The sequence below is a fragment of the Salvelinus sp. IW2-2015 genome, linkage group LG33 (genome assembly GCF_002910315.2).
Source record: "Salvelinus sp. IW2-2015 linkage group LG33, ASM291031v2, whole genome shotgun sequence".
Taxonomy (NCBI): domain Eukaryota; kingdom Metazoa; phylum Chordata; class Actinopteri; order Salmoniformes; family Salmonidae; genus Salvelinus; species Salvelinus sp. IW2-2015.
Genome location: NC_036872.1, coordinates 29710529 through 29725393, shown reverse-complemented (window position 1 = coordinate 29725393; position 14865 = coordinate 29710529). Strand labels below are relative to the sequence as shown.

General features: G+C 43.5%; 1 protein-coding gene and 1 pseudogene across 1 annotated transcript; one reads left to right on the top strand and one right to left on the bottom strand.

Moving 5' to 3' along the window:
• The first annotated feature begins 3278 nt into the window (after positions 1-3278).
• tm2d2 (TM2 domain containing 2) lies at positions 3279-8372 on the top strand. The gene is made up of 4 exons (XM_023978913.2): positions 3279-3861; positions 4088-4175; positions 4367-4482; positions 6644-8372. The coding sequence occupies exons 1-4, from the start codon at positions 3596-3598 to the stop codon at positions 6855-6857; spliced, it is 684 nt and encodes a 227-aa protein (XP_023834681.1). The 5' UTR covers positions 3279-3595; the 3' UTR covers positions 6858-8372.
• Positions 8373-10728: 2356 nt separating this feature from the next.
• The window catches only part of LOC139023551 (serine protease HTRA1-like), a 67659-nt pseudogene continuing 63522 nt past the window's right edge, over positions 10729-14865 (bottom strand).

Genomic DNA, 14865 nt, shown 5'->3' with positions numbered 1-14865 from the left:
TCACTAGATTCTTAAAAGAAATATAAGTACTTTTATTCCATACATTTTCCCTGACAATCTAAAGTACTTCTTGCAGTTTGAACGCTGAGCAGAACAGGATAATTTGGAAATTCACTCACTTATCAGAGAAACACGTGGTCATCCCTACTGCCTATGTCTGGCGGACTCACGAAACACAAATGCATTCTTTGTAAAAATGTCTGAGTGTCGGAGTGTGCTCCTGGCTATGCGTACATTTTAAAATAAGAACATGGTGCCGCCTGCTTTGCTTAATATAAAGAATTTGAAATTATTATACTTTTACTTTCGATACTTAAGTATTGTAGCGACCCGGCACAGACAGCTGTGTGTTATGTGTTAGGCTAGTAGGTGGTTGTGTTGTACTTACCAGTACCCAGTGTTCGCGGGGTCCGACATGCCAATCAACCTGCTATCTGCCAATCACGGGAATGCCTGAATGTTCTGATGCCGGGCATCCTGGCGGTTGGCGGAGTGGCGGTGAGGGGGTTGGGCAGGGGATGGAGCATTGGAAGTTAAGACCAGGTTTAGCCTTTGTTCTCTCTCTTATGCTCTGGCCTTCACAAGAGAAGGTCACGGTTGGCTTGTGTTATCTTTCATTTATTTGGCGTGGGCCAAACAGTAGCCTGTGTAAAGTAGGGTTAATAAACCGTCAATTCGTAAACTCAATCCTCTGTCTGGACAATTGTTCCTTTATGATCTAGTCAGGTCATTACATTGGTGTCAGAAGTGGGATTGAGTTTACGAATAGGGGCACACTGAGCTTCCAGAGGGGCGGAAGTCACCATTGGCCCCCCCTAATGTCACATTCACTCAACCAACAAACCCTTTACTCCAACAGTTAAAGCAGCAGAGACTTATGGCTGCCCCCCTCCCCCACATCTGTGTGTGACTTTTTCCCCAGCCACCCTGTCACCTACGGCGGTGTGTACATTCCCCCAGCTACCTCCACGAAACAGCCCTCTGTGAGCCCGGGCCGCACCCCCCCCAGCCCAGCTACCCCAGATGGGAGAGGAGAGGACACTGTCTGCAGTAAGGAGATATGGGGTGGAACTGTGTTGGTCTTGACCCCGAGCAGCAGGAACGGTTGTGCAGTTGCGCTGTTTGAATTCAGAGACAGCTTTGCGCTGAGTGAGGAAGAGGTGGGTCAGACTCATCTGGTGCAGCATGAGATCGACACAGGTGATGCTCGGCCCATGAAGATGCGTCCCGCCATATCCCGCTGGCACGCCAGGAGGCGGCAGACAAGGCTGTTTTGGAGATGCAGCGGCAGACTTCATTGAGCCCTCAGACAGCCACTGGGCGGCCGCAGTCGTCATGGTTCCGAAGAAGGGGGGCAAGCTGAGGTCTGTGCGGACTACAGGCGGCTGAATGAAGTAACCAGGAAGGACTCATACCCCATACCATGTATCGATGAGTCGCTGGACCTGGTTAGGTGGTCCTCCTGGTTCTCCTCACTAGACCTCCGCAGTGGCTACTGGCAGGTGCCTCTCTCCCCAGAGGCCAGAGCCAAAACTGCGTTCTCCACTAACAGAGGACACTGGCAGTTCAAGGTCCTGTGCTTTGGCCTGTGGCAACGCTCCAGATACTTTTGAGCGTTTGATGGACAGGGTGCTGGATGGCATCCCCGACAGCAGTGTCTGGTATACCTCTATGACATCCTGGCCATGGCAGCTCCTTCCAGTCAGCCCTGGGGGCGCTACGGCCTGTGCTGGAGAGGGTGGCTGCCGCAGGTCTGAAGCTCCACCCCGAGAAGTGCCACTTCATGAGGAGAGAGGTGTCCTTCTTGGCCACCGAGGTGGGGAAGGAGGGATCAGCACCATATTGTTGTCAGTGATCAGGCCTACCACTGTTGTGTCATCGGCAAACTTAATGATGGTGTTGGAGTCGTGCCTGGCCGTGCAGTCATGAGTGAACAGGGAGTACAGGGGSRGACTGAGAACGCACCCCTGAGGGGTCCCCGTGTTGAGGATCAGCGTGGCGGATGTGTTGTTACCTACCCTTACCACCTGGGGGCAGCCCGTCAGGAAGTCCAGCATCCAGTTGCAGAGGGAGGTGTTTAGTCACAGGGTCCTTAGCTTAGTGATGAGCTTTGAGGGCACTATGGTGTTGAACGCTGAGCTGTGGTTAATGAATAGCATTCTCACATAGGCGTTCCTTTTGTCCGGGTGTGAAAGGGCAGTGTGGAGTGCAATAGAGATTGCATCATCTGTTGGGGCGGTATGCAAATTGGAGTGGGTCTAGGGTTTCTGGGATAATGGGATAATGGTGTTGATGGAGCCATGACCAGCCTTTCAAAGCATTTCATGGCTTCAGACGTGAGTGCTACAGGTCAGTAGTCATTTAGGCAGGTTACCCTAGTGTTCTTGGGCACAGGGACTATGGTGGGCTGCTTGAAACATGTTGGTATTACAGACTCAGACAGGGAGAGGTTGAAAATGTCAGTGAAGACACTTGCCAGTTGGTCAGCGCATACTCGGAGTACACGTCCTGGTAATCCGTCTGGCCCTGCGGCCTTGTGAATGTTGACCTGTTTAAAGGTCTTACTCACATCGGCTGCGAGAGCACGTGATCACACAGTAATAGCTACATTGTATTGTTAAAATCCCATAGGTTTCATTATTATGTTTATTAATAAGTTGAATCAGATGTGCTATCTCTGGAACAGCTGGGGATCCCTGAGGAGAGAATTGAGAACAAGGCCATACATAAGTCTTTCACAAAACACCATCATTGGCCATAATCATATATAACATGAAAAAGCATAACACAACAGATTAGAGAAACTGGAATGACACTCTCACTGATGGCTGCACAAAAAGAGCTGTGCACAAACAACGCCCCAAAATATTATAATGAGCCACCGCCCCTACATTTTACTTATCACATAATCAGGAAATAACCCTTTTTTGAAATGTGAATAACCATTAAAGGGCTCAAAGGGTTCTTTGGGTCAGTATGGTTCCACATAGAACCACCACCCTTCCCAAAGAACCCTTGAGGAACCCACATGTTTTAGTGTGTAGAGGTTGATCTGATATAGGCATATACACATATACACATATAGATATATTTGATTTCTAAAATGTTTATTTGTSTAATTTGGAACGTCTTACTTTAGGAAATATTTTAAAGGTACAAAGGTAGGCTACTAGCATTTTGGAGCGCACACGCTCATGCATGTCTCACTCCACCACAATAGATGGCGGCATTGGCATTGAGTTGCGTTAGAGTTCACTGCCGTAAAAAAAGTAGAACAATTATAAGATTCGGGTCACATCCTGTTTCTCCTCAGCTGGAGGAAATAACAAAACAACGAGACTTTTCATTGTTCTCATCTTTGAAATACGCTACGGATATATCGGTATGATGTGAAACACTAACATATTCAATCTGTATTAGCCAACCTATTCGACAGGAAACTGTTAGATTGCGATCAGATATTATCTTCGTTCTGTTAGCTAGCCAGCAAGCTAGTCATTGCTTTCTAACGGACGATTTTTCCAATCTAATGTAGCCAACAATCTAGCACGCTAGCTAGCTATAACATAGCCGCAGTTCAACCAAAGTTGAGAAGATGGCTAGGATTTCACTTAATTACATTCTGATGTGCGGGCAAGTTCTCTTGCTATTGTCAGTGTTGCTTTTGCAATGTTTGGAAGGAATATACTCCCAGAATTCATCAGACTCACCCGGACAGAGGGCAACAACAGCTGCATTCAGTTCCAGTGAGCAGCCGCAAGATAACGTGACGACGTATCACATCATACCAGTTGAACGCGTGAATTATACTGAACTGTATGAATACAGGCCTCCTTCACCAGTTGTCCTCTGTAGCTATCTGTAAGTATTTTATTTGTGTTTCAATAACAACAGTGCAACATCAATTTGCTTTCAGAGACTGCCCTCTCAAAATTGATGTGTGTCACCCTCTTGCTTTTATTTTCCGGAGGGGCTTAGGGCACTGTTCACCCTGCCTGTTTTCTAAACGCCCATATACAGTTCTTCACGTGCTACACAAAATACACAGAATAAATACGTAATTTCACCTTTTTCTGTGCATGTGAAGACCAGAGGAGTTCATCCACTGTCAAGATCCAGTGGACCATGCACAGAACTCCACTGCCATTCTGGAGATGGGACACGGTTGTTGGAAGGTATGTCAAACCGTAGTGGATAGGCCCCCCACCCCGCTCTGTGGCCTTACATTATGATAATTTGATAACTAGTCATACACAGATAGATTACGGGCGTAGTTGAACATTCAGGTCAGATTCTTGCTATTTCATGTGTAGACTTTATTGTGTCATCTCATCTGTCGTTTTWCTAAATCACCACCTTTATTTAGTTTGGGGGGCAGGTACACAAAGACGTGAATCACACACCAGTCATCTGCACGGCACTGGATGACATTGAATGTGCTGGACCAAGGGAGTTCCTGAGAGGGAATGAGCCCTGCATCAAGTAAGGGAGAATCTAGCTACTGTACTTGACTCTGCAGTTTCTGACAAGCTCATGCATCATTGATTGTTGTTATATGACAATAGTCAATCCCAGTTTACGGTACGGATATACACCATGCCTGACTTCACTAGCATTCAACAGGTTTGAAATACCTGCTTGGAGGTCAATACTATATACACTGCTCAAAAAAATAAAGGGAACACTTAAACAACACAATGTAACTCCAAGTSAATCACACTTCTGTGAAATCAAACTGTCCACTTAGGAAGCAACACTGATTGACAATAMATTTCACATGCTGTTGTGCAAATGGAATAGACAAAAGGTGGAAATTATAGGCAATTAGCAAGACACCCCCAATAAAGGAGTGGTTCTGCAGGTGGTGACCACAGACCACTTCTCAGTTCCCTATGCTTCCCTGCTGGTTGCGTTTTGGTCACTTTGAATGCTGGCGTGCTTTCACTCTAGTGGTAGCATGAGACGAGTCTACAACCCCACAAGTGGGCTCAGGTAGTGCGGCTCATCCAGGATGGCAGCATCAATGCGAGCTGTGGCAAGAAGGTTTGCGTGTTCTGTCAGCGTAGTGTCCAGAGCATGGAGCGCTACCAGGAGACAGGCCAGTACATCAGGAAGACGTGGAGTGAGGCCGTAGGAGGGCAACAACCCAGGCAGCAGGACCCGTACCTCCGCCTTTGGTGCAAGGAGGAGCAGTGGAAACACTGCCAGAGCCCTGCAAAATGACCTCCAGCAGGCCCACAAATGTGCATGTGTCTGCATCAAACGGTCAGAAACAGACTCCATGAGGGTGGTGGAGGGCCCGATGTCCACAGGTGGGGGTTGTGCTTACAGCCCAACACCATGCAGGACGTTTGGCATTTTGCCAGAGAACACAAGATTGGTAATTCGCCAACTGCGCCTGGTGTCTTTCACAGATGAAAGCAGGTTACAACTGAGCACATGAGCAGTGACAGAGTCTGGAGACGCCGTGCGAGAAGTTCTGCCTGCTGCAACATCCTCCAGCATGACCGGTTTGGCGGTGGTCAGTCATGGTGTGGGGTGGCATTTTTTGGGGGCCGCACAGCCCTCCATGTGCTCGCCAGAGGTAGCCTGACTGCCATTAGGTACCGAGATGAGATCCTACAACCCCTTGTGAAGGCATATGCTGGGTTCCTCCTAATGCAAGACAATGCTAGACCTCATGTGGCTGGAGTGTGTCAGCAGTTCCTGCAAGAGGAAGGCATTGATGCTATGGACTGGCCCGCCCGTTCCAGACCTGAATCCAATCTGAGCACATCTGGGACATCATGTCTCGCTCCATCACCAACGGCAACGTGCAACCACAGACTGTCCAGGACGTTGGCGGATGCTTTAGTCCAGGTGGGGAGGAGATCCCTCAGGAGCCATCCACCACCTCATCAGCAGCATGCCCAGGCGTTTGTAGGAGTCATAAGCACGTGGAGGCCACACACATACTGAGCCTCATTTTGACTTGTTTAAAAGACATTACATCAAAGTTGGATCAGCCTGTGTAGTGGGTTTTGCCACTTAATTTTGAGTGTGAACGTCCAAATCCAGACCTCCAAGGGTTGATAAATGTATGGATTCCATGATCATTTTTGTGTGTTTCTGTTGTCAAGCACATTTCAACTATGTAAAGAAAAAAGTATTAAATAAGAAATATTTCATTCATTCAGATCATAGGATGGTGTTATTTTTAGGTTTGCCATTTTTTTTTTTTGAGCCTGTGTATATACTTACCTGTCCTGGACTTGGAAATTGTTTTGGAAGCTAACATGGATTTACCACTAGAGAGCAGTATTTACAAACCAATAGGACACATTCCTTTACATCATGTTACACTTTTAATGGCCCATGGCTGGATGGGATACCGCTTATGTCAAATTGACAGTTGTTTTTTGTGGGGCATTTTAGCTAACCCTAACCCCTTTCCTAACCTTTTTAAATTATCATAACCCACTATATTAATTATCCTTACCTGCTGCGTACATTTTCCTAACCTGATACGTAAAGTCAATTTTGGTCAATTCTGACATAAGCTGTGTCCCATCTGATCAGAATAATTTTAATTGGCTCCTAATTGTCTAATTGTCTTTTCTTCCGGTTATTGACACCTCTCCTCTCTGCCTTGTTGTAATTTCAGATACACTGGCCACTATTTCATCACCACCCTGCTGTACTCATTCTTCCTGGGTTGCTTTGGAGTGGACAGGTTCTGCCTGGGGCATACAGGCACAGCCGTGGGCAAGCTGCTGACCCTAGGAGGCCTTGGCATCTGGTGGTTCGTGGACCTCATCCTMCTCATCACCGGAGGCCTCATGCCCAGTGACAACAGCAACTGGTGTACCTTCTACTGAGACCAGAGAGCATGGGTTGAAGACCTTTCAAAGGCATACTTCGAGATTTTGGCAGAGGCCCTTTATCCACTTCCTCAGTCAGATTAACTCGAGGATACCATTTTTATGWCTCTGTGTCCAGTATGAAGGAAGTCAGAGGTAGTTCTGCGAGCCAATGCTAACTAGCATTAGCGCAATGACCTGAAGTCTATGGTTATCTACTAGCATGTTAGCATTGGCTCGCGAAACTACCTCTGACTTCCTTCATACTGAACRCAGACATAACAATGGTATCCACAAGTATATCTGACTCTGCGGAAGTAGATAAAGGGCCTTATTGCGAAATCCCAAAGTATCCCTTTAAGGTGGGTTTGCCTTGCGGAGATGCGGGACGACTAAGTATCATCGCTTATATGTGAATTACAGGTCAGAGCAGYCTGACCACGTGTCGGAGGCCTTTATCTCCGATTCTCCTAGAGAATCATGTCACCTGACGGGGTATCACTTTATGCTTGCGCACGCCATAGATGGCAATTATTCGCTTGTCTGCTGTTTCCGCAATTTCAATCCAGCTTTAGTCTTTCATCAGTCTTTCGTCTCTCATCATGGCATAACAAGAGGAGTATTTGTGAAAGATGTGTGATGTGGACCAGGGGCGTGGTTGGCGTGTGGCTGGTGTAGGTTTTATTTTGTTGTAAAGGTTAGAGCACTGAACTGTTGAAGCAAAGGAAATGGGTTGTTGCTATGTTATCTATATGAAAGCTTAAATCTAGGCTATAAGTTTCATTATGCGATTTATACGTGCACAAACTGCACAACGTCTGAGATATTACCATGTCTGACCATCTGATGAGGAGTCTAAAAACATTTGTGTTCAATCCAATCACTGAAGCTTTGTAATGGCGTATAAATCAACCATTTGAGMTATTCAGTATTTGTCACATAAGTTTAAGACTTTTCCAAGTCTCATCAAACCATTGTTGTGTTATAGGATTGAATTCCACTCTTGATTCCTAATAATTTACCCCACTTAACTAAAGCCCAAATTTCACATTTGACATTATATGTACATAATAGTACCTGTATACATATTGTTATTTTGGCCTCACCTTTTAGCTTTTGTACCCGTACTGGTTGCAGGGTTATAGAGATTACATCTCACCTACAGATACTGCTCACATAGCTTACTCCAAATTTAGTTCTGATTTAGTGTTCCAAATGAAAACAATTAGATTAAAATACATTTAGACGGAGTAATGCTGTATGTACCCTCAATTCTGTGATTGTTTTTTATTATTTTGTTATGCATTGAAATGTTTAACTTTATTTTCCCTATGTCCTTTCAATATAGGAAAAATGTGAAATGACAGTCTTCTGTAAATATGGTCAAAGTCTACCAGTTAATTTTATGGTATGTSTCTTGCAAAACTATGTAAAATGACAGGTTGAGAAAAACGGAAGAAGGAACGCAAACTGTCTGTGTGCTATCCCTGCACATCAAGTATTTGTGGTTCAATAAAATGTTTGTCAAGGTTGGTTAAATGTATTTCTACTTGAATCTGATTTGTTGCGTCTGACAAGTGGAAAGATGGTTCCTTTTTTCTGTGCATGCTTCCATGTTTTTCAGATCGATTGTGTTTTTTCTGTACACTTGATGACAAGATAGTGCTACTATTAAAAATTCCAGTACACAGAAGAAAATAAAAAAGGTTTCAAAGCCAAACACTATAAAGATTTTAGTTTAAGTGCCCACAAATGTCATTCACCACTTCGAGGTAAGGATGTTATTGTACATTAATAAAAACACAATTGGTACTTGCCTCTAACTGCCTATACAAACTGTAGAGCTGAATATCTTCTCTAAACACATTGAATTCAATAGTTTTGGTAGAAAAATAGGCGCAGCACAGTTACATTATTATTTTTTTTACTTCATTTAGCAGAMKCTCTAATCCAGAGTGAYTTACAGTAGTGATTGCATACATTTTAGTACTTGCTCTACCAACTGAGCCACAACTATGGACTCCCATTACAATGTTGCATATTGTAACTACGTATATTTTTAGGGCAGTACATCATCGCTAAAATACAGTGCATTTGGAATGTATYCCGACCCCTGGACTTTCTCCACATTGTTACGTTACAGCCTTCTAAAATTGATGAAATAGTTTCTCCCCCCCCCTCATCTATACACAATACCACAATGACAAAGCAAAAACAGGTTTTTAGAAATTCTTGCATATAAAAAAAAATGGAAATATCACATTTAAATAAGTATCCAGACCCTTTATTCAGTACTTTGTTGAAKCACCTTTGGCAGCGATTACAGCCTCAAGTATTCTTGGGTATGACGCTACAAGCTTGGCACACCTGTATTTGGGGAGTTTCTCCCATTCTTCTCTGCAGATCCTCTCAAGCTCTGTCAGGTTGGATGGGGAGCGTCGCTGCACAGCTATTTTCAGGTCTCTCCAGAGATGTTCGATCTGGTTCTAGTCCGGGCTCTGTCTGGGYCACTCAAGGACATTCAGAGACTTGTCCCAAAGCCATTCCTGCGTTTTCTTGGCTGTGTGCTTAGGATCATTGTCCTGTTGGAAGGTAAACCTTCGCCCCAGTCTGAGGTCCTGAGCACTCTGGAGCAGGTTTTCATCAAGGATCTCTGTACTTTGCTCCGTTCATCTTTCCCTCGATCCTGAATATCCTCACAGCGTGATGCTGCCACCAGCATGCTTCACCATAGGGATGGTGTCAGGTTTCCACCAGACGTGACGCTTGGCATTCAGGCCAAAGAGTTCAATCTTGGTTTCATCAGAATAGAGAATCTTGTTTCTCATGGGCTGAGAGTCTTTAGCTGCCTTTTGACAAACTCCAAGCGGGCTGTCGTGCCTTTTACTGAGGAGTGGCTTCCATCTGGCCACTCTACCATAAAGGCCTGATTGGTGGAGTGCTGCAGAGATAGTTGTCCTGCTGGAAGGTTCTCCCATCTTCACAGAGGATCTCTGGAGCTCTGTCAGTGACCATCGGGTTCTTGGTCGCCTCCCTGACCAAGGTCCTTCTCCCCTGATTACTCAGTTTGGCTGGGCTTCCAGCTATTGGAAGAGTCCTGGTGGTTCCAAACTTCTTCCATTTAAGAAYGATGGAGGCCACTGTGTTCTTGGGGAMCTTCAATGCTGCAGACATTTTTTGGTAGCCTTCCCCAAATCTGCGCCTCAACACAATCCTGTTTCGGAGCTCTACGGACAATTCCTTTGACCTCATGGCTTGGTTTTTGCTCTGACATGCACTGTCAACTGTGGGACCTTATATAGACAGGTGTGTGTATTTCCAAATCATGTCCAATCAAATGAATTTATCACAGGTGGACTCCAATCATTGTAGAAACATCTGAAGGATGATCAATGGAAACAKGATGCACCTGAGCTCAATTTAGAATCTCATAGCAAAGGGTCTCAAATACTTATGTAAATAAGGAATTTTTATTTTTTAATATATTAGCTAATAAATCATTTAAAACATTTAAAACCTGTTTTCTCTTTGTCATTATGRGGTATTGTGCGTAGATTGATGAGGGAAGAATTATTTAATCAATTTTAGAATAACGCTGTAACGTAACAAAATGTGGGAAAAGTCAAGGGGTATGAATACTTTCAAAATGCACTGTATGTGCATTTATGGCATGAAAAACATTTATTTGCATTCACCAGCAACATACAGAGTGTAGAGGGACAGCTACTTAGTGCCGGCTCTAGAGGGGTGCAGGGTAGGGCATTGCTAACCCAAAAGTGATAAGTGAGTCAATGTTAAACTAAGATTGCAGGATATTACCTTAGAAACAACCAAAAGTGTTCTGTCTGCTCATCCATAAATATCATCCTGGAACCGACCCTGCAGCCACTCAGTACATTTTCTCAGGGACGACCGTTAGCATGACGTCTTCGTTAGCTCGCCGCACCACCATGGACAGCGTACTGCCTGACTGGACAGCATCACTCACCTCCTCTGTGGTCTGGATGTYCTGCCCGCTGATGCTGATTATAACATCATGGTTAATCATGCCAGCACTGTATGTGAAACATACAATGGAGACAACAATTAACATACTACACACCACCTAACCTGGTCCCAGACMTGTTTGTGCTCTTGTGCACTCTATTATACAAAACTCAACCTCAAAACCATTCTCTGACTTCTCATCTCACGCCCTGGAGAAACATGCATTGATTTTTAGACTAAGCTGTACATGCTGTGCCATTTTCAAGAGAAAGAGAGAAAGAGTGAGAGAAGTCGGTKGCTTCAAATCCAACAGATCATAATTAAATCAGCACCATTCTCTACTTCTGTAGCGTTAGCCAGGCTGGCTTATTATTGGACCACTGGAACAAAATCTATTAGCCTTTGTTTGAGAGGGCTGCTGCATGCAGGTTTGTGTTCCATAGCTGTGGGGGCTACTTAAGGTTATGACCAACAACAACACAGCACACAGCCATTGAGACAGATGTAAGCTCCTGGCTGGCCTTTCTGCATGGTGTAAGAGARGGTGCGTCCCAAATGGCACCCTATTCCCTATATAGTGGCAGGTTAACATTTATTGTGAGCAATTTCTGCTAGAAAGGACAGCTGCAAAGTCAACATTGGCTTTATTGTAACAATTCATGAATTCTTTCTTAGCTTTTTGGTCTTAATTTAARGTTAGGCATTAGGGTTAGCATTGTGGTTAAGGTTAGAGTCAAGGTTAGGTTTAAAATCAGATTTTATGCCTTTGTAGCAGTGCCAGCTAGTGACCACTCTGCAGAGCTGCCTCCAGGACAAAAAACGCGAACCTGCTCCATTTTGGGTGAAACCAGGAAGAGGAAGTAATCAGAAACCTGCTTGTGGGTGGCTGCTGGCTGGAGTGTAGAAGAGGTCTGGACCAGAGTTTAGAAAAACAGCCTTGATATTTTCCTTTGAAAATATCCTGATGCCTCCAAACCCCTTTGTGCACAGCACAGCTGATAATTCATTTGACCAAGACTCAATGGGTCTACAGACAAGTATCCAACTGCGCAGCAGATATCATACAGATTTGTTTCAGGTTTAGTCTAAAACCTTTTAATAGTGAGTATTGCTACTGTATTCTTATTATGCTAATACTTACTATTTACCCCATTTAAATTGCTTTGTTAATCTGAATTTCATAACTTTACAATTTCAAAAAGTGTAATGTAACCGGTAACTGTCAGATTCAGGTCAGTAGGCCACTCAAATTGACTATTTATTAACATAATACACAAAACTATTATCATCTGTGAATAACATAGTTAAGATGATATAATCCTTTAATTAGGCCTACTAGGGATATGGGTCTTCGCACTATATGCCAATAATGAGAAATTGTCTAAACTTGACTCAGCTTGTGTACTAAATWGCACCCTATTCCCTAATAGTCCACTACTTTGACCAGGGCCCATTGGGTTCTGTTCAAAGTAGTGCACTATATTGTGGAATATGGTGCCAATTGGGACTCACCCCTGGAAAGGTGATACCTTCTGACCAAAAGCAGGTGTTTACTCACAGAGCTGAGAGTTAAAGCATCCACTCAATACATTTTTTATAGAATACCAAATTATTGTGTAGAAATGTGCCAAATCATCAGAAATCTGAATAAGAAAAGCTATCACTAAATGCACATTAGGTGGTATATTAGTGAAATAGGTAGTGAAGAATTAAGTCATACAAACCCTTAATTTTTCTGTCGTATGAATCGGTAAGGTGTACTCTGTCTGCAGGAATTGCAAAGGATATTCCTGCTCTGACCTTCAGAGTATTTATGCCGATGACATCCCCATCCTTGAAACACAAGTACAAATTGAAAATAACAAAGTTTGAATATAAACAGAACTGTAGCATTAAAATATTACATTTTAATTGAAAAGTTACTTTGAAAATGGCAAACATTTTCTGTTGTTCTGTTCTGTCATTTCCTGCTGTTCCAATAATTTGATGTTTTCATGTGTGACGCTAAGCATAGTAWTTCTTATTGAGTGAATAAACCGAATGGGACATTTGTATCCTTTGGTGAATTTGAAAGGAAAGCAGTATTTTTACAACATAAAGCTTGAGCCCACTRCCTTGATATGTAAGTATTTGTGAACAATTGTGTTTTATATAAATGCACTGCACCATTGCAATGTTGTGTATTAGTCTTCTTTTTATATTCCACAAGGACTGGAAACATAATAATAAAGGGGGCAAAAAAGCCCTTAAGCTTCGTCAAGGGCGACTGTAGGAGTATTTTTCTGCTTTGAGATCAATAGTCAAACATAAGTCTGCAAAAATCTAAGAATGATTTCTGTGGCAGATTTTAAAACAACAGAGATGTCGCAGCAAAACATAGAATAATGACCTTGAGCATAAAGCCCTATATAGAAAACAGAATTATGACTTTGCAAATCTCTTTCCTAAATGAAAACATAAAAATACACAGCATATGTTGATTACATATTACATACCTCTCAAATACAATCTAAAGCAGTAAGTCCCCCAACAAGTGGTCACCCTGAGTTGCCATAGTGTAAAAGAACAGAGCAGTAAACAAAAGTTAATGGCCATTGTATTGCACTGCAATGTTTAATTCAAAACAGAGACAAGAAGAGACAATGGAGACATACACTCTTAGAAAAAAAGATTCCAAAAGGGCTCTTTGCCTGTCCCCATAGGAGCACCCTTTTAGGGGGYACCCTTTTTCTACCAGGAACCAAAAGGGTTCTTCAAAGGGTTCTCCTATGGGGACAGCCGAAGAACCCTTTTAGGTTCAGTATGTATAGTATGTACAGTATGTAATGATATGTAAAGARATGCACATGCGGTAATATAATGCTCCAAATACTGCTGCTTGGCTGCCATATTTCACATGTGCATCCTAAATTGCACCCTATTTCCTATATAATGCACTAGTTTTGAACAAGGCTCTGGTCAAAAGTAGTGCACTATTCATGGAATAGGGTGCCATTTGAGTTGCAAGCCTACGACCTACATTGATGATGACGTCCGTCTGGATGTACTCCATGTGAGTCTTTGAGTTCCAGGCCGTTCCAATGGGCCCTGCTGATTCATGTCATGACAGTGTTCTGCAGGGAGAATAACGGTTAACCAAAGCTTCAATTTCAACTTATATCCAGYGCTGGCCTTTTTCATGTTTTTGTGATCTATTTGTGGTTCCAATCATTCTTTCATTTGTTCACGCAAGAGGATAAGATTTGAGCATGTTCTCTCCCTTTACCTGCAGGGAGAAGGGACTGTCCACCGCCACCACAATCTCCCTCAGCCACAGGTCAGACGAGTGGCCCAGCAGGACTGGCAGTGTACTCTACAGAACAAGATAAACATAGAGATCATATAACTTCTAGAATTCATGTTTTTACTGACCAAGATGGCTGAGTTTTTCCTCATGCTAGGATATACATTCTAGTGTTATTTTKAATTCTGTGAAGATTCACACAATGGGAAAGGCTTTTAGACCGCTCTGTTAATACATTGGCCCTTTAACAGAAGACAGTCCCTTCAGCACTGCATCATCAGTAAGGCCAACAAGGCACTCTCAATTTAACCTTCACACCCAGACTAATCCGGTCTCTGCCTACCTTCTCTTGTCATGGGTTGAAGTATTTTTATTGCTGGAATCTGACACGTAGTGTTTATTGCCATTGCCAGCCCTTCTAGGGAGTAAAGCCTTGTTCCATCACAGCCTCACTTTGAAGGCAACTTTTAGGCTCTGCTACTCCCTATAAAGGCTTAACGTCTACCATCACAAATCCATCCTATCTAATCCTCTGCGTTTGTATTCCACACAAAAGTTTATAGTCTTCTATAGTATAGTGTGCAGAGTGATGGGCTGAATCAAAATGGTTGTCTTCCCTGCATGTTTTGGCCCTGGCCTGGAGTGGGTTTTAGTTGACTGTGTTTTGGCCAGGGATCCCATAATGCCACACAGAGGAGCTGTTTACACAAGCGGCTGTCATCGCGGTGACAAATGTTTTAGTTACAGCAACATTTG